The sequence below is a fragment of the Scyliorhinus torazame genome, chromosome 5 (genome assembly GCF_047496885.1).
Source record: "Scyliorhinus torazame isolate Kashiwa2021f chromosome 5, sScyTor2.1, whole genome shotgun sequence".
In the NCBI taxonomy this organism is placed as follows: domain Eukaryota; kingdom Metazoa; phylum Chordata; class Chondrichthyes; order Carcharhiniformes; family Scyliorhinidae; genus Scyliorhinus; species Scyliorhinus torazame.
In genome coordinates, this window is record NC_092711.1 from 90,113,975 (window position 1) to 90,133,799 (window position 19,825).

The 19,825-nt window shown below is 47.8% G+C and overlaps 1 protein-coding gene across 1 annotated transcript; it reads left to right on the top strand.

Annotated features, from left to right (window-relative positions):
* The first annotated feature begins 2,047 nt into the window (after window positions 1-2,047).
* LOC140418893 (uncharacterized) lies at window positions 2,048-9,785 on the top strand. Its single transcript, XM_072502546.1, has 2 exons — window positions 2,048-2,113; window positions 6,173-9,785. Exon 2 carries the CDS (start codon window positions 6,266-6,268, stop codon window positions 7,385-7,387), a length of 1,122 nt encoding a protein of 373 aa, XP_072358647.1. The 5' UTR covers window positions 2,048-2,113; window positions 6,173-6,265; the 3' UTR covers window positions 7,388-9,785.
* Window positions 9,786-19,825: the final 10,040 nt, after the last annotated feature.

Here is a 19,825-nt window from a genome sequence, read left to right on the forward strand (position 1 = left end):
GTGTGAATGGGTTGCCAGGTCAGATGGGTAATTGAACGCATTGCCACAGTCCCCACATTTCCATGGTTTCTCCCTGCTGTGACTGCGCATGTGTTTTGACAGGCCAGATGATCGGCTGAAGCTTCGTCCACACACACAACACGTGTACGGTTTCTCCCCACTGTGAACTGTGCTTTTTCCTTCCATGTTCAAAATCTGATGATATTTAGGTTACGATCAGTTACACGACTGTCAGATTTTGATGTGTTTGGTTGGAGTTCCCTAATTGCACATCCTTCCCTGCTGATACCCTGTGAAATTGTGTTAAAACAAACAAAACGGAGTGAGAGAGATCCCACCAAAGCACAAAGGCAGGTTGTGAAATTGAGCTGAATGAATCTGGTAACTTGTGGGGCTGGCACTGGGAAAAAGTGACCACGAAAACTGTTGAAGCTTTTGTGAAAAGTGAACTAGTTTGTTAATGTCCTTCAGGGAAGGGAACTTGCCGCCCGGCCTGAGCCCACACAAGGCTCGGGCCTCGGCACAAACACAAGAAATAGGAGCAGAAGTAGACCATTCGGTCCTTCGAACCTGCTCTGCCATTGAACACATTTGTGGCTGATCTCAGTCTTCAATTCCACTTTCCCGTTAGCTCTCCATGTCCTTTGACTTCCTGAGAGACCAAACATCTCACCATCTCAGCCGTATATATATTCACTGATGGTCACAGTAACGTCATTGCAGTGTTAATGTAAGCATACTTGTGACAATAATGATTATTATTAACATCCACAACCCTCTGGGCTAGAGAATTTAATATGAGAAACAGAGTGAGAGAGAAAGAGAGTGAGTAGTGGGGGAGAGAGAGAATCAAAAAGATTGATGGAAAGGGAGAGAGAGTGAGAACGGAGTGAGGGTAACAGCAAGCAATGGACCAACAACTGAATCACAATTTGACAGAATCTCCTGAACCCTTAACCTCCACCACCTGGATGGAGCAGGACAGCAGATGTATGTGGACATCACCACCTGCAAGTTCCTTTCCAAGACACACACTGTTGAACTTGTCTGACATCCAGGGCTCGATGAGCAGAACTTTCCTCCATTTAAATATTGACAAGACTGAACCCATTCCCTTTCATCCCCGCTACAAACTCCAGTCCCTTGCCACCAATTCCATCCCCGTCCAATGTCTGAGGCTGAAGCGGACTGTTCACAACCATGGTGAAATATTTCACCCCTCGATGAGCTCTTGACCACAGATCCACACTGTCACCAAGATTGCCGATTTTCACCTCAGGAACACAGCTCGACTCCACCTTTGTCTCTGTTCATCTGCTGCAGAAACCATCATCCATTCTTCTGTTACCACTTAACCAAATTATTCCAACGCACTCGCAGCCGGACTGCAACATTAAACAACCCCCTCCATCCCATCCCAAACTCTGCTACCCATGTGCATACTCACACCAGCCCCTGTGCCCACTGATCTACAAATGCTTCCTTTTAAAAGGCACAAAGAAGTTTAAATTTTTCATTCTTTTCCTCCATGATAATGATCATCCGGATCACTGTAATCTCCTCCACACACACCCCTTTGAAATCGCTGCACTCATTTAATTCCAGCCACTTGAGAATTCCTGATTTTAATCTCTCCACCATTACTGAGTTGCCAAGGCCTCAATTTCAGGAATTTCCTCCTTAAAACTCGCCGACTCAATTTCCTCCATTAAGATTCTCCTTAAAATCTAATATCTCATGTGGCTCAGTGTCAATTGTTATTTTGTAACGTTTCTCTGAAAGTCTTAAAAGTTATATTCTGTTCAAGTCACAATATAAATTCGAATTATTGTCACTGCCCTCGGCATATATTCTGCCCCATAAATAAGAATTTGTAACTCAGAGTGAAAGTCTGTCATGAAGACACATTTCAAAAATGTTGCCCCCAACAATGATGGCGACTGAGCCTGCGCTCTGCTGCTCGTGCCCCAATAAATATGGTGAGTGCGCACGCGCACTACTGCCAGTGAGCCAAATCACGAGGGCGCATGCGCACCGCTGCCAGTACCAAATAAAGATGGCGGGTGCACAGGCTCGTCTGTAACAAGGCTGCAGCCTCCGCTCAGATCCCCAGGTACCGGTGGTTTATTTTGTCAGATGTTCAGTTTATATAACATGTTTACGAAGCGTGCCTAACAACCCGCATGATCCAGCTCTCCCTCCGTCCCGCCATTCCCACCTTCACGGATTCTGGATCCGAGAAAGAACTTTTTTCTGCGTCGCCATTAATCACACTGCGCATGCTTCACTCGGCCCAGTCCCGCCCCTGATTCACTCCGATTGGCTGGAGGACCAGCCACTTCCGCCCCCTCCCGGACCCGTCCACTCTTCTCCTATTGGTCGCGTGATGCCGTCAATCATTGTCCGGGAATTATGAGGTGTAAGTGAGAGGTCAGTGTTGGGGGCGGGGTTTACAAATCCCGAGTGCGGCCCCAGAGCTGAACAATGAACATTCTCCACTCTCACTGTCCGCCACTTCCGGCTTCTCTCCATAAACAACCTCACAGAGACCAGGGGGGAGACACTGACCCAGTGACCATGTCACTGCATTAGTCACCCAGAGAGACAGGAGAATGTTCTGGGGACATTAAATTAATAAAATCTGGAATTTAAAGTTCGTTTCAGTGATGGTGACTGAGGGTCACTGAGAAAATTTCCAATGTCACTGGATTAGGTAAAAAAGGCAGAAAGTAGGAAACTAGTTAGTTTAAAGCCTGTTGTTGGGAAACTGTTAGAATCTATTATTGAGGAAGCAGTATCTGGACATTTGGAAAGTCAAACTGCAATCCATCAGAGTCAGCGTGGTTTTGTGAAGGGTATATCGTGTTTGACTCATTTCTTGCAGTTCTTGGAAGATGTCCCAGAATACATTTGATAAGGTGTCACACAAAAGGTAATAAGATAAAATCCCACGGGGTTGAGAGATAATATATTAGCTTGGATAGAGGATTGGCTAACCAACAGACAACAGAGAGTGGGGTTAGATGTATTGACACATGTACTGAAGAAAAATGTTTTTACGCAGAGGGTGGTGAGGGTCTGGAATGCACTGCCTAGGAGGGTGGTAGAGACGGTTGTCTCACATCCTCTAAAAAAGTACCTGGGTGAAGACTGGCACGTCATAACATTGAAGGCTATGAAGGGAATAGATAGGATAGATGCGGGCAGGTTGTTTCCACTGGTCGGGGAAAGCAAAACTAGGGGACATAGCCTCAAAATAAGGGGAGGTAGATTTAGGACGGAGTGTAGGAGGAACTTCTTCACCCAAAGGGTTGTGAATCTCTGGAATTCCTTGCCCAGTGAAGCAGTTGAGGCTCCTTCTTTAAACGTTTTTAAGAAAAAGATAGATGCCTTTCTAAAGAATAAAGTGATTCGGGGATATGGTGTACGGGCCGGAGAGTGGAGCTGAGTCCACAAAGATCAGCCATGATCTCATTAAATAGCGGAGCAGGCTCGAGGGGCCAGATGGCCTACTCCTGCTCCTAGTTCTTATGTTCTTATGTAGTTGGCATCCGGTCCAGGCTGGCAGCGCATGTGCCTGCGGCACCGTGTCCTCTGTAAAGATGGCGGCCGGTAACCCGGGCCTGTCACCGCTCAGCTCTCACTCTGTTTGGTGCTGTTTAAGCTGGGACCATTAACATTTTCCTCGGGAGTTGAAGCCTCCACGGGTTATTTATGAAGCCTCCCGTCTCACTCCGCAGCTTCTATTGCTCCCTGGCCACCCACCGGCTCCAATCCTGAAAGTCGCTCAATTGTTTCTTTCCCGCTCCTCGCACCGTCAGCGCATGCACCAGTCACAGCCGGGCTCTGTGCATGTGCGAGGTCCATCTGTAATGTGGATAGAGCACATTCTCAGCTGCTATGCATGATGAGTAATACCCCAGCCATTGAAATCGATATTGCAGATAGAAACTATGCTTTGCCAACCGATTATGATTGGTACCATTTGGCCAAGGTAAGAAATTTATTACATAAATTAATAAAGCAACTAAATAGTACAGGCCGTCCACCACAGGTCTGTCCTGGGTGTGATTGACAACAGACCAAACATGAACAGGGAGTTGTTAACGTGTTGGGGTCTGAGCAGGTTCAGGTGAACAGTGATTTTTGTTTCCCTGGACAGAATAGTTAAACTGCCCCTCGTCAATAACAATGTGCTGAAATCGGATCAAATGGTTTGGGACTTTTAAAGTTGGAGTGTTAGCCAGTGGGAAAACTGAGGAAATCCCTTTGCACACGTGAAAAGTATGAGTGATCTCCGTCTGAACTGCTCCTGAACTGCACATTCGATTAACTAATGACTAACTCATATTTATTCTTATCCAGTGGAAACATCTTCCAATTGTCGATCATATCAAACCTGTTCATAATCTTACAGGATCAGGTCATCCTTCATTCCCTTTTCCAGTCCAAAAGGTTTTTTTGTAATTTTCTTGAAAATCGCTTATTTGTCACGAGTAGGCTTCAATGAAGTTACTGTGAAAAGCCCCTAGTCGCCACTTCCGGCGCCTGTTCGGGGAGGCTGGTATGGGAATTGAACCGTGCTGCTGGCCTGCCTTGGTCTGCTTTAAAAGCCAGCGATTTAGCCCAGTGAGCTAAACCAGCCCCTTTGAACATTTCTCTTCAGCGGATATAAAAATATTGAAAATGGGATAAAGGTTGTTTGGCTGACGGTCAATCACTGTCCTGCTAGCTCTCTGGAGCAATCCAGTCAGTCCCATTCTCCTGCTCTATCCCTGTATCCTTGTAGGTTTATTTCCCTCAGACGTCTATCCAATTTCCTTTTGAAATCAAATCATTCATTGTATCTATTTTCAAACTCCCTCATAGGCAGCAAGTTTCAGGTCATTCCACACGCTTTGTAAAACCATACATCTCATATCACCTCATCTCCTGTACCTTTTACATACAAACTAGGAACAGGCCACTCGGCCCCTCGAGCCTGCTCCGCATTCAATAAGGTTGCGGCTGATCTCATTCTAACCTCAACTCCACGTTCCTGCCTACCCCTGATGACCTTTCACCTCCTTGCTCATCAAGAATCTATCCCGCTCTGCTTAAAAATATTCAAGGACTCTGCTTCTACTGCCTTTTAAGGGCGTGAGTTCCAAAGTCTTACAACCCTCAAGAGAATAAAAAATCCTCATCTCCATCTGAAATGAGTGATCCCTCACTTTGGAACAGTGATGCCTGCGTTCTCGATTCTCCCATAAGAAGAAACATCCTCTCCACATCCACCTGTCAAGACCCCTCAGGATCTTATATAGTTCAATCCAGGTTTTACCCCAAACTTTAAATCTGTGTCCCTAGTGCTTGTACGATCGGTGAACGGAAGCAGAGTTTCTTTGTCCACCTGATGGAAATCTGGCATAATGTTGTGGCCCTCGATCAAATCTCCCCTCAACCTCCTTTGCAGGAACCATTCTGGTAAATCTCCTCTGCACCTTCTCCAAGAACCTTCACATTCTTCCTGAAGAGTGGTGACCAGAGCTTTATAAAGATTCATAGAATAGAATTAGAACCATAGAGTTCCAACAGTGCAGAAGGAGGCCATTCGCCCCATCAAGTCTGCAACGATTCGCTGAAAGGGCACCTTGCCTAGGCCCACACCCCTACCCTATCCCTGTAGCCCCATAGCCCCACCTAACCTGCCCATCCCGGGACACTAAGCTGCAATTTATCAAGGCCAATCCACCTAACTTGCCTGTCTTTGGACTGTGGGAGGAAACCCATGCAGACACTGGGAGAAAGTGCAAACTCCACACAGCCAGTCACCAAGGCCGGAATTGAACCCAGGTCCCTGGAGTTGTGAGGCAGCAGTGCTAATCCATGTGCCACCAGAAGCATAGTTTCAGTATCAATATTACTCTTGATGATGCTCAGATCGAATTTGCTTTGCCAACTGCTCTCTTAATATGTCTTGTAGATATACAAAATCCCTCTTCACCTCTTTCTCTCTCCTCCCAAAGAGGCCAGTTGGGTTTTATAACAATTCAACCATTTTCATGGTCACTTTTTCCAAGTGTCGGCCCCACAATAACCAGATTCATTCAGCTCAATTTCACAACCTGCCTTTATGTTTTTGTGGGTTCTCTCTCACTCCCTATTTTCTGTTTTTAAATCCGTTTTATAGGGTGTTCGAAGCGGAGGCTTCAAAGTCTGGAAACTCAAACCAAGCACCAGACTCCTCAGTTTATCGTATCCTGAATATCATCGTACTTTGAACATGGAAGGAAAAAGCATCGTTCACAGTGGGGAGAAACCGTACTCGTGTTGTGTGTGTGGACAAGGATTTGCTCGATCATCAGGCCTCACGAGACACAAATGCAGTCACACTGAGGAGAAACTGTGGAAATGTGGGGACTGTGGGAAAGGATTCACTTACCCATCCCAGCTGGAAACTCATCGACGCAGTCACACTGGGGAGAGACCATTCACCTGCTCCAAGTGTGGGAAGGGATTTATTCAGTTAGCGGCCCTGCGGAGTCACCAGCGAGTTCACACTGGGGAGAGACCGTTCACCTGCTCCAAGTGTGGGAAGGGATTTATTCAGTTAGCGGCCCTGCGGAGTCACCAGCGAGTTCACACTGGGGAGAGTCCGTTCACCTGCTCCAAGTGTGGGAAGGGATTTATTCAGTTAGCGGCCCTGCGGAGACACCAGCGGGTTCACACTGGGGAGAGACCATTCACCTGCTCTCAGTGTGGGAAGGGATTCACTCAGTTATCCCACCTGCTGAGACACCAGCGAGTTCACACTGAGGAGAGACCGTTTCAGTGTCCAGACTGCGGGAAGTGCTACAAAAGTTCTGGGAATCTGATGTACCATCAACGTATTCACACTGACGAGAAACCGTTCAGGTGCTCTGATTGCGGGACTGGGTTCAGACACTCATCTCACCTCACTGTACATCAGCGAATTCACACTGGGGAGAGGCCATTCGCCTGCGCCAAGTGTGGGAAGGCATTCACTGAGTCATCCAACCTGCAGAAGCACCAGCGAGTTCACACTGATGAGAGACCGTTTCAATGTCCAGACTGCGGGAAGTGCTATAAAAGTTCTTGGGAACTGATGTACCATCAACGTGTTCACACTGACGAGAGACCGTTCAGGTGCTCTCACTGCGGGACTGGGTTCAGACGATCATCTGACCTCACTGTACATCAGCGAACTCACACTGGGGAGAGACCATTCACCTGCTCCGAGTGTGGGAAGGGATTCACTCAGTCATCTGCTCTGTCCACACACCAGCGAGTTCACACTGGGGAGAGACCGTTCACCTGCTCCGAGTGTGGGAAGGGATTCACTACTTCACCCAACCTGCTGACACACCAACGAGGCCACAAGTAACCACAGTGATTGGATTTTGCTGTTTCTCACATTCAGGACTGAACCGTGTTCATTTGGGTCTCTTTCTGCTGATAACAAACTCCAGCCCATTTACAGGGGCTAATATTCTGGCTAAAAGTCAAATAGATTAGTGTTAAATATGCAGTGTGTTAATGGTAAAAGGTGCGATTTATGAGCATGGGGAGAAGGCCAGTAGAATGCTTGCGCAGCAACTGAGGAAGAGGGAAGCGGCCATGGAAGTAGGGAGGGTTGTGGATGGGGAAGGTAATCTAGTGGGTGACCCGGCAGGGCTGAACAAGGTCTTTAGGGACTTTTATAGGAAGCTGTACACTTCGGAACCACCCGGGGGACCGGGGGGGATGAGGCGATTCCTGGACGGACTGACCTTCCCAAGAGTGGGGAGGGGGTTGGTGGATGGACTGGGGGCCCTGGTCAGGATCGAAGAGGTATTGGGGGGGCCTGAGGGTCATGCAGCCGGGTAAAGCCCCGGTGCTGGACGGGTATCCGGTGGAGTTTTACAAAAGATTTGCCGGGATAGTGGGGCCGGTGCTGGTCAGGGTCTTCAACGAGACAAGAGACAGAGGGAGTTTACCCCCGACGATGTCGCAGGCCACCATCTCGCTCATTCTGAAACGGGATAAGGACCCGGAGGCTTGTGGGTCACACAGGCCGACCTCTCTGATCAACGTAGACGCCAAGTTACTGGCCAAGAGCTTGGCGACCAGAATTGAGGACTGTGTCCCGGATGTAATTCTGGAGACCAAACCGGGTTTGTAAAGGGGAGGCAGCTGGTGGCCAACCTAAGAAAGCTGCTCAACATGATTATGATGCCCCCGGAGACTAGGGAGGTAGAGATAGTGGTAGCCATGAATGCTGAAAAGGCTTTTGACCGGGTCGAGTGGGAGTGGGAGGTACTAGGCACGGTTCGGGTTCGGGGTGGGGTTCATCGACTGGGTTAGGCTATTGTATCAGGCCCCGGAGGCGAGTGTAAGGATGAACAGGACGACATCGGATTACTTTAGGCTGCAACGTGGGACAAGACGGGGCTGCCCTCTCTCCCCACTGCTGTTTGCGCTGGCCATAGAGCCCCTGGCCATTGCACTGAGAGCTTCTAGGGGCTGGAAAGGGCTGGTCCGGGGGAGAGTGGAACCAGATTCTCGTTATACATGGATGATCTGCTGTTATATGTATCGGACCCAATGGTGGGATGAACGGTATTATGGCAACCGTTCAGGGTGGTGTGGGAGAGTTTCCGATATTTGGGGATTCAGTTGGCACGGGACTGGGGTTGGTTGCATAAGCTCAACCTGTCCTGACTGGTTAAACGAGTGAGGGAGGAGGTCCAGAGGTGGGAAGCGCTTCCGCTGTCATTGGCGGGAAGGGTGCAGACTGTTAAAATGACGATTCTCCCATGGTTCTTGTTTGTTTTTCAGTGTCTCCCCATCTTTATCCCGCGGTTCTTCTTTAAGAAGCTGAATAAAATTATTCTGGGATTTGTATGGGCAGGGATGTCCCTGCGGGTGAAGAGGGTGATGCTTGAAAGGAGCAGAGGAGAAGGGGGCTGGCATTGCCGAACTTCAACTATTACTGGGCGGCCAACATAGTGATGATAAGGAAATGGATGGTGGGTGCGGGGCCGGTTTGGGAGCAGATGGAGGCTGCTTCGTGCAGGGGCACTAGCTTAGCAGCCCTGGCCACAGCCCCTCTGCCACTTCCGCCGGCACGGTACTCCACCAGCCTGATAGTGGTGGTGGCTCTTCAGATCTGGGGCCAGTGGAGGAGGCATGTATGGGAGGTAAGAGCATCGGTGTGGACCCCAATCTGCGGCAACCACCGATTTGCCCCAGAGAACATGAACGGGGGGATATCGACTGTGAAGGAGGGCGGGGATTGTGAGGATGGGGATGTGTTCCTGGAAGGGAGCTTTCCGAGCATGAGGGCGCTTGAGGAGAAGTTTGGCCTGGCGAGAGGAAACAACTTTAGATACTTGCAGGTGAGGGATTTTGTACGCAGCCTGGTGCCGTCCTTCCCATGTCTCCCGCCAAACGGAAGGCAGGACAGGGTAGTTTCTAGGGGAGAGGTGGGAGAGGGTGTTGATTTCCAAATTTCTTTCTCCGTCAGTCTGGCCTCAATAAAAGTCGAGATGGATTTGCAAGTAAAAAGAAGTTATTTTATTCAGCTTGCAAGCTACCTAGTCCACAGTGATACAGACAACATGTTGCTGTCTGCAGTCCCGGGAACTAAGTGAAGGTCCCAGACAAAGAGATCAGTACTCATACATTCAAATGGCATCAAGTTTCACATACTCGACACCCATAGGTCATCCTATGTCCCTCCTGACTTGTTTGATCTATTCTGATTGGCTCACTTCCAATCCCTTTCTCCGGCCCCTATCAATGCAGCATCACTCTCATAGACACACCTCTTCCTGCTTTTTCCATGCGGTCTCAAATCCCTCTGTCTCTACCTGCCAGAATCAAAGTGGCTTATTTCTACATTACATTAACTAATATCTCTAAAGTAACTATTTTATATCACATTCGTCATTCCCTCCTTTTATCATTCCATGATAACCGAACTATCCAATCCATAGCTACGGTTCCTCATCTAAAAAGATCAGTCGCTGCATTTCCAATTCCTGTCTTAGCCCCCCTTCATCTGCCTCACCCTCATGGATTTTAACAGTTAAATTTTTTTTTTTGCAGTGATTGGGGCGGTGATCTGATCCAGTGCACCCCGCATTCTACCCATCATACATTTAAGGATGGCCAGGCCCACAAAGGTGCAGCCGATAGCTACCACTAGATACATGGCCATATTTATCAACCAGTCCTTCCATCCTCCAAATCCCCAGTTACCCCAAGAGCCAGGATCCTGCATCCCGTCCAAGTGATCCCGTATGCGATCCATAAATTTACTGATGTTAGCGGTCAAGTCCTGAACTCCCATGATACACTTGCCCTGTACTATGGCGCATACCCCACCCTCACAGGCCATAAGATAGTCAAGAGCATACCGGTTCTGCATTGCAAACAACCGTAGCTGAGACAACTCCTTGGTTATTGCCCCGAGGGCTCCCAAGGTTTCATTTCCCAAGATGGTAAGGCCGCAAATAAAATAATTCCGATCACTGACAGCCAAGGAACCCCCCACACCTCCCAGTGTCAATACGCTCAGAATGCCCCACCCGGCTGAGTGGCCCCGGTTGGGTGCGAGAACCTGAGGTTTTTTCCAGTTCTCGCAAAATTCAGCCGAGACTGCCCGGCGTGCTAACTGATTATGCAGGTTCCACGCCGAAGGGCAGGGGACTGTGGTTGGGACTAGAGTCCCTATAGCAATTCGGCGGGGAAATGGGGGTGACAAAATGTTGGTCGCTGTGCCATTAAATAAAAAGTAGTATCCTTGCTCCGTGTGCAGGCTAGCATCACAATCAGCATATCGGTTGCGTAAGGACCCCCCAGTAGCCCAGTTTATCCAACTTTGAAATGCCCATTCGGGCCGCCCAGCAATGCGGAAAGCCCTAGTCCCAACAGTGATATGCGAGACATTCGCCCAGCCACAGAGGCGCTGGAGGCCGGCATTCAATGGAACGCAAGTGGTGTTGTAACAAACGCATTGGACAGACGCCTGGGTGATATGGCACCTCCTGTCCGTACAGGTGGGAAACAGACATGTTATATTTGTGTCCACCTCTACCAGCAAACGGCCATATCCTTCACTGCTGAAGCAATTCTCGTACGACCGGGAATCCCTATTGGGAGTGAAGTGGCTAGGTATGTACGCCCTCCACCGTCGCAGCCTATCGTACTGTGAATGGGAATTATCCCGAGGAAGGGGAAGGCAAATAGCCGGTGGTGCTGAACCCGGATCGTAAGGAAGAGTGACCTGATCAGGCAGTGGTTCGGAATGCTGACAATGAACCACCGTTTGGGGAGTGCCCCAAAGCGGTGAAACAGAAAATAACCTAGACACCGCTGCGGGGTTTGGGTAGCAGACAACCCGTCCCTGGCCATACAAGCGGTGGTAAATCTGGTAGAAGAGATTCCTACTACCCGGGTTTTCCTCAGTTTGGCCTTTAATTAACTTAAGTGTATCTCCCGGTAACCTACGTTCTAGCTGTACTTCCCTTCTCATACGCCCCGTCCTCTCTCTAGTCCCTTTCTCTTTCTCATAGCCTCTTCCTACACTCTTCTGACAGCCTGATTTTACCTTTATTGTACCACTCTTAACACATCCAAAATCGAATTTACATGTATTCCGAAAACAAGGCAATGTCCATATAATGTTCCCTTCCCATCGCCGGGACCGGTGCAACTGCTTCATGACTCCTGCATTCTCCTTAACTTTGATGACCTTCCATGAGTCGATACCATGTCCTTGTATATGGGGGCACGAAGAACATCACCTTTGCAGAGGTGATGTAACCTTGTAGATTGGTTGGGGCTACACAGATACATAATATTCCCCTTTTCCATGTCCATCGCCAATAACACGCCAAGCGAAGTGAGGCCAAATATCAGACAGACGATGCGTCGCCACTCCATCATGCTCCACACCTGTAAAATAGCACTGGAGAAGTGAGGCAGGTTAGTATCCGACCTTTTACAGTAGTGGAGATGGACTCAATTTACAGTGATGTAGGTGGACCCAAGCACTTCGCCCCTCCACTTTAACTGCTGTGGGGGTGGTAAGGAGAACTTGGAAGGGCCCGTACCATCGCGGCTCCGACCCCTTCCTAGTCCAATTTTTGACCATGACATAACTACCGGGCTGGACTGAAAGTGAGCTAGGTACTGGGGGCAATGGCTGGTGAGCCACGCGGACCTGGCCATGGAGTTCCTTGAGCACTTGCGTGAGGGCTAGAACATAGGTGGTCATTTCTTCAGTCATCTGATGAAACTGAACCAGTCTGGGAACCTGCAGGCTCCAGGGAGTTCTAAGAGGCCTGCCATAAAGAATCTCGGCGGGAGAGAGCCGGGCCGGTCCCGCAGGTGTAACCCGCAGCTGGAAGAGGGCAACGGGGAGCAACTTAAGCCATGTCAGTCCCGTGTCTGCTCTTAATTTAGCCAATTTAGTTTTGAGGGTCTGATTGTGTCTCTCAACCAACCCGGCCGCCTGCGGTCTGTAAGCACAGTGTAACTGCTGGCGTATGCCCAACTGGGAGCAAAACTCCTTGTTAATTTGTCCAATAAAATGAGGCCCATTATCAGAACTTAACTGAGCTGGTATACCGTACCGGGGAATGATTTCCCTCATCAAGACTTTAACCACAGTAGCAGCTTTATTATCGATAGTCGGATACGCCTCAACCCATCTGCTGAACACATCCACAATGACCAAAACATATTTATAACATTGACACCTTTCCAACTCAATGTAATCCATTTGGAGCGTCTCAAAGGGACCACTGGGCAACGGGGTTTGCCCCTTCCCACAAGGGATACCTTTTCCGGTGTTATATTGCTGACAAATCAAACACCGATTACTGATACTTTGGGCCAACCCCTGCATTTTAGGGTGCCACCAAGTGTCCAGCAACAAATCACTAGTCCCTCGAGCCCCACAATGAGTTGCAAAGTGTACACATTCAATGACCCATAAAGCCAGTACATCAGACATACAAGTCTGATGTGCAGGCGTGGTCCATAAAGAGGAAACAGAATCATATGTACAACCTAACTGTTTCCACATTTGTTTATCACTCTCAGGAGCGTCCTCCTGTAACCTTATGACGTCTTGGATGGTTGGCATTGACTTGTCAGAAGCAGACATATTTATAGTAGATCGTTTAGTCTGACTTAACATCTTAGGCACCATCACTTGCTGAATTTGCGCGGCTGTTCGCGCTGCACAATCTGCTCGTTCATTACCAACGTCAACTGGGGTTGTACCATTCGTGTGGGCAGCGCATTTAATAACGGAAATCTGCGCGGGCATAAGGAGGGCCTGCAGTAGGTCATTAACTAAACCCCGGTGGGATATTTGACCACACATAATCATGTCAGGTTGTTCTGACGAAATGTCACTCAAATCGCCCCTTATTGTGGTAGTTTCCTGAATCAAGGCTAAACAGTCGTGGCCAGGTGCGTCTTCATGGACAGGGGGACCACTAAGAAAACAGGCTGGATTGATAGTGGTGCAGTGTTTAAATGTCAGACGTGGATTGTTCAAAAGGTATATCGCATACCTATTCTGACGAGCTGCGGTAAGATGCTGAGTCTGCAGTTGCCTCAGTAGTGCGATGACCGAGTGGGAGCTATACACCGTAATATCCTGTTGGAGGGTGAGAGCATGTAACGGCTATGCAATGGCATTGATTGAACGTAAATCCTGTACTAATCGGTACTGGTCTGATTTGGCTGGTTTAGGCACAGCAAGTATGGGGGTGTTACATTCTGATTGGCAAGGGACCAAAATACCCTGTTTCAACAGCTCTTGAATTAATTTATCTATTGATGGAGCAGCTTGAGATTTCAGGGGATATTGTCGAATGGAAGGTAGCTTTACATGATCCTTAATCATCACCTTAATAGGTGATGACAATACATTTGTCTTTCCCACTTGTGATGGGTATTCCGCCCAGACCTGTGGATTGACATATTCCAACACATCATGTCCCCTGTGATGCTGCAGTCGAGTGTTAATCGTTTCAGGGACCTCAAAATATTTTATGGTAGTGCCGTCCGGCATGACTTGAAGTGCGTAGTCTGTTGGATCCGAATGATCCACTGCCCTCCTGACCATTCGCCCCATATCCCTGGCATGGTACTGGTCATGGACCTGACGTGTAATATGAGGGCTTACCGAAGCTGACTGTGGCCATAAATGTGGTGATATTGTAACAAAATCGGCTGTACCTTCTTTTCCCGTGACTGTGGCTGTAACCTTGACTGGCCATTCGGACTCAAGTAATGGCCGGTATTTGTCCTCCAACTCCCTGTTTCGTCCAGTTCTGTCATAGGCCAGGGTAACGTGATGCAGTGACTGTTCAACGTCTAACGTCCACCACTGGGGGGGTGATAGAAATATAGCACTGTTGTCTCATCCTCCATGATGTAACCGTTACCCCCTCATCTCCGCATTCTAGCTGTAGCTGGAAGATACACAGTAAATCTCGGGCCAACAAGTTACAGTCCAATCCAGTAGTCACTACAAACTGATGATCTGCAGACTTATTCTCGTAAGTGACTGTCACAGGTTCAGAAATAGGATACTCACACACCTGTCCTTGGAACCCTGACAATTGCTGCGTGTGGTCGGATAATGGTACTTTAAGTGCTGATTGCACAGAAGACATGGCTGCCCCGTCCTCTTCTTCCAGTAGACCAATGGCCCCTCAGAGGGGGCTGCGGTTGTAGAGCTATTGATTCGTTCGGTGGGCCATAAAAAGGGGGTGAGGGTCCCTTTGGGTGGGTTTGGTATCCTCCTCTTCGCTGATCCACCCACCCAAAGTCACTATATTGGGGCTCCTGCTGGCAAACTACCATTTCTGCCGCTTGTTGGGGTCGCAGATCATCCTTTTTCATTACATACTCAGTCTTAACCTTTGTAACTGAGCCTCCTTCTTGGCCTACACCCTCCTTCCAGTAAAATCTGACTGCCCTTGCCATCTGGGAAGGGTCGTTCTCTGTCCACTTCATGTTATTACATTTCACAGCAGTAACCACAGAAGGTGGTAGGCAATGCATTAACATAGCACAGTATTGAGGGGAATTCTGACCATTTTGATACAGCAAATCGCCTGACTGTCCCCGGTAGATTTCATTAAAACGCTCCAGAAATTCCTCTGGCTCTTCAGTCTTCTTAGGTTTTAGGTCTAAGATAGCAGAAAGATTTATGGGCCTTTGAAATGTGCTATTCAACGCATTCAAGATCTGTGTCCTTCTATCGTCGTCTAACGCATAGGCCTGCTGGAGTGCGGCATGACTAGCATAATTCAGGTGGTTAAGATAATTGCGGTACTCTGCTGGGGTTAAAATCTGCTGGACTAGGGCCCAGAGGTCCCTTGAATCAGCTTGATAAATTGAGATGGCAGTTCTCAAGGAATCCATGAAGGCAGCAGGAGATTTTTTTCTATCTGGGATTGTAGACATAATAGCCATCATCTCACTGGGTGTCCATGGGAAGTAAACGTCTATCGTGGGGTTCGCTCCCGCAGTCACTGGGTCGGGGTTTCGCATCTTCCTAATCGGTAACTGTCTCCGAATGTCACCAGGGGGCACTCTAGCTATTTCCCCTGGTTGTTCCAAGACTTCAACGTCTCTCCCTGTCACTAGGGGGAGTTCTTTCTCTTCAAAAGAAGTTGTTTCAGCTTCCTTTGTTCCCGAACCTTGTGGTTTCTGCTTAGTTTGGAGAGACTTAGGTGATATGCTTACTTTTCCAAATTATTGAATTTTTCTTTTTCTGTCAATTCAAGGCCAGCCATTGAACTACGTAGCTCCTCTCTTGTTTGACCCGCGCCTTTCCTCTACTTGCGCTTTTTTTTTAAACTTAAAAATGTTTGAAAATTCAAATTGAATTACTGCAACTTGCAAGCTTAGCTCTGATCTCAACTCAGAACTAAATTTACAATTTGCTTAACACAAACTTGTATAACATTTACAACTTAATTATTTCTTTATCTTAACAATTTTTCTTTTATCAAGTTTTTTTTTTACATACACATAAGTATTAGCAAAATCAACTATCATCTCCAGATTGACACTTTTTAAAATGGTGTCCATGATCTCCTTTAAGTTTCTATTAATCTCCAGATAAAATGAGATAAACCTTATTTCAAGTAAGTAAAACTTAAGATTCTGGCAATTTCAATCAATTGCTTTCGAAAATAATAACTTTTATCAAAGAGGTGGAGAAACCCACTGGTTTCCTTTAATTAATTCAAAACGTAACTTTGCTGGTGTTCACTGACTCAAAGGAAAGGTATCCGATTACACTACAGACTGGTGCTGTTATCTCAAGGCCTGAGTGAGAAGCACTGTCTGTCTTTAACTTTGCCTGCTGCTGTTAACCCTTTGAGAGACTTCTGCTTCAACCAATATGCAGCAGTCCCCACAATCTCAACTAGTCCTCGGAACTGCGTTTTTCGCCAATACAGTCCAAGGAGACAATTTTAGCTTAATCAACTATATATTTAAAACACTCACACATAGAGTTGAACCATCTTCAGATTTAAAAACAGTTATACTGGACTGAACCTTCAGTACTGAAGTCCCATCAGCCCCTGAACCCATATAATAGACTGAACCTTCATTACTGACGTCCCATCAGCCCCTGAACCCATATAATAGACTGAACCTTCATTACTGAAGTCCGATCAGCCCCTGAACCCATATAATAGACTGAACCTTCATTACTGAAGTCCCATCAGCCTCTGAACCCTTATACTTGGAATTCAATCATCATTTGAGATGTCACATCAACCCAAAACCCTAACCCAAGCCGAAACAACAATATGAAATCCCATCAATTAAATTGCTAATCCCCAGACTGACCTGTGATTTCGTCGAGGTGGTCTTTCTGTGCCAACCGCGAGTGACCAGACTAATCAGACGATAAGAAGAGGGGAACAATCAATGCGCGGTCGTTTTCCAGTTCTACATTGAGGGCCCTTTGTTCCCCATCCTCCTGTTCATAATCAGTCTAATTCTGATTTCGCAGTTGGATCAGGATCGCCCTGAGAAATCCCGGGTTTCGGCACCAAATGTTGATTTCCAAATTTCTTTCTCCGTCAGTCTGGCCTCAATAAAAGTCGAGATGGATTTGCAAGTAAAAAGAAGTTATTTTATTCAGCTTGCAAGCTACCTAGTCCACAGTGATACAGACAACATGTTGCTGTCTGCAGTCCCGGGAACTAAGTGAAGGTCCCAGACAAAGAGATCAGTACTCATACATTCAAATGGCATCAAGTTTCACATACTCGACACCCATAGGTCATCCTATGTCCCCCCTGACTTGTTTGATCTATTCTGATTGGCTCACTTCCAATCCCTTTCTCCGGCCCCTATCAATGCAGCATCACTCTCATAGACACACCTCTTCCTGCTTTTTCCATGCGGTCTCAAATCCCTTTGTCTCTACCTGCCAGAATCAAAGTGGCTTATTTCTACATTACATTAACTAATATCTCTAAAGTAACTATTTTATATCACATTCGTCAAGGGTAGAGTTTCAGACGTCTGCAAGGAACTAATGGGAGCTGAGGATACGCAGACCGAGGACCTGAAACTTAAGTGGGAGGAGGAGCTCGGGGAGGGAGCTGGAGGACGGTATTTGGGCAGATGCCCTGAGCAGAGTAAACACGACCGCAACATGCGCCATGCTCAGCCTGATCCGGTTTAAGGTCGTGCACCGGGCCCACATGATGGTGGCCCGGATGAGCAGATTCTTTGGGCTGGAGGACAAGTGTGCTAGATGCGCCGGAGGGCCGGCTAACCATGTACACATGTTCTGGTCGTGCCCTAAACTCAGGGGGTATTGGCAGGGATTCGCAGATGTCATGTCCCAGGTATTGAAAACTGGGGTGGTAATGAGCCCTGAGGTGGCAATCTTTGGGGTTTCGGAGGACCCGGGAGTCCAGGAAGAGAGGGAGGCCGACATTCTGGCCTTTGCTTCCCTGGTAGCCCGGCGACGAATACTGTTAGCATGGAGGGACTCAAGGCCCCCGAGGACTGAGGTATGGTTATCGGACATGAATAGCTTTCTTCGCCGAGAGAAAGTCAAGTTCGCCTTGAGAGGTTCGCTATTAGGGTTCGCCCGAAGGTGGCAGCCATTTATTGACTTCTTTGCAGAGGAGTAAGCGTCAGCAGGAGAGGGTGGCGGGGGGTGGCTAGGGTAGAGTAGAGTAGAGTAGGGGGATATTGAGGCAGGCCCGTGCGTGAACAGAGCCGTGGTTTGCACTATGTTTAATTTGTAATTTGTGACTTGACTTTTTTTTTGTACTGTACAATGTCACTTTTTCTATATGCCTAAAATACCTTAATAAAAATTGTTTGTTTAAAAAAAAATAAGCAGTGTGTTGAAACATTGTTTTTAACGAACAATTTTAATGAGGTATTTTTCGGCCTTGCAAACAGAGGAATTCCAGCACGAGAAAACAAAAGGGCTGTACAGTAAACAAAGTACATAGTGCAATTGCTGTAGCCCACCCCACCCAGAGCTGCCGAAATGACCCCCTATACCACATTCCCCTAACCCCAACTCCGCCCCTGCTGATGATTAATTCTCCGCAAAGAAATCAATGAATGGTTGCCACCTCCGGGCGAACCCTAACAACGACCCTCTCAAGGCGAACTTGATTTTCTCCAAGCCCAGGAAACTCGCCATGTCTGACAGCCAGGCTTCCGACTTCAGGGGCTTCGAGTTCCTCCAAGCTAGAAGTATCCGTCTCCGGGCGACCAGGGAAGCAAAGGCCAAGACGTCAGCCTCTTTCTCCCCCTGGACTTCCTGGGCCACTGAAACCCCAAAAATCACCACCTCTGGACTAATTGCCACCCTCGTGTTCAATACTCTAGACATGACGTCCTCGAACCCCTGATATTATCTCCTAAGTTTTGGACACGCCCAAAGCATGTGGACATTGTCTGCCGGTCCTCTCAGACACTTTACACACCTGTCCTCCACGCCGAAGAATCTGCTCATCCGGGACACTGTCATGTGGGCCCGGTGGACGACCTGAAATTGAATGAGGCCAAGCCTGGCACATGTTGCAGTCCCATTAACCCTGCTCAGCGCGTCCACCACAGGCCTTCCTCAATCTCCCCTCCCAACTCCTCCTCCCATTTATGCCTCAGCTCCTCGGTCTGCGTCTCCTCTGCTCCCATGAGCTCCTTGTAAATTATCCGAGACACTTCCCTCCCCCATTAGACACTACCCTATCTTGGATCCCGCTTAGTGGCAAGAGTGGAAAAGATGGATCTGGCTGTGACAATATTGAATTCTTTACCCGTCAGTCTGGCCTCAATAAAACTCGAGATGGATTTGTAGGCATAGTATTATTTATTTTTAACCAACTTGCAAGTCTGACTCGCTTCATAATGAGCCTCAGAACACAAGGTTTCTTCTGAAACCCTAGGAGCCGAGTGCTATCCGAGACAAAGGAATCTCTACAAATACATTCAAATGGCATCAAGTTTCACATACAAGATTCCTATAGGCCATCCTATACACCTCCTGACCTGGCCATATATTCTGATTGGCTCACTTCTCATTCCTTAACCCTGGGCTCTTGTTACCCAGCATCCTTTTCCCATCCTCCACCAGACACTCCTCCCTCCTTCCTTGCCATGCTTTCTGAAATCCTTTGTCTGTGAACTCAGTACTATTAGACTGATCACATCCACATTACTGTAACTAATATTTGAACTATCTATTTTATATCCCATTCGTTTGTTCAATTCCTCAATTCCTCCTTGTATCATTTCATGATGACCTATCTGT

Coding starts and splice junctions, on each gene's coding strand:
- LOC140418893 (XM_072502546.1), top strand. CDS start 6,266: ATGGAAGGAAAAAGCATCGTTCACAGTGGGGAGAAACCGTACTCGTGT.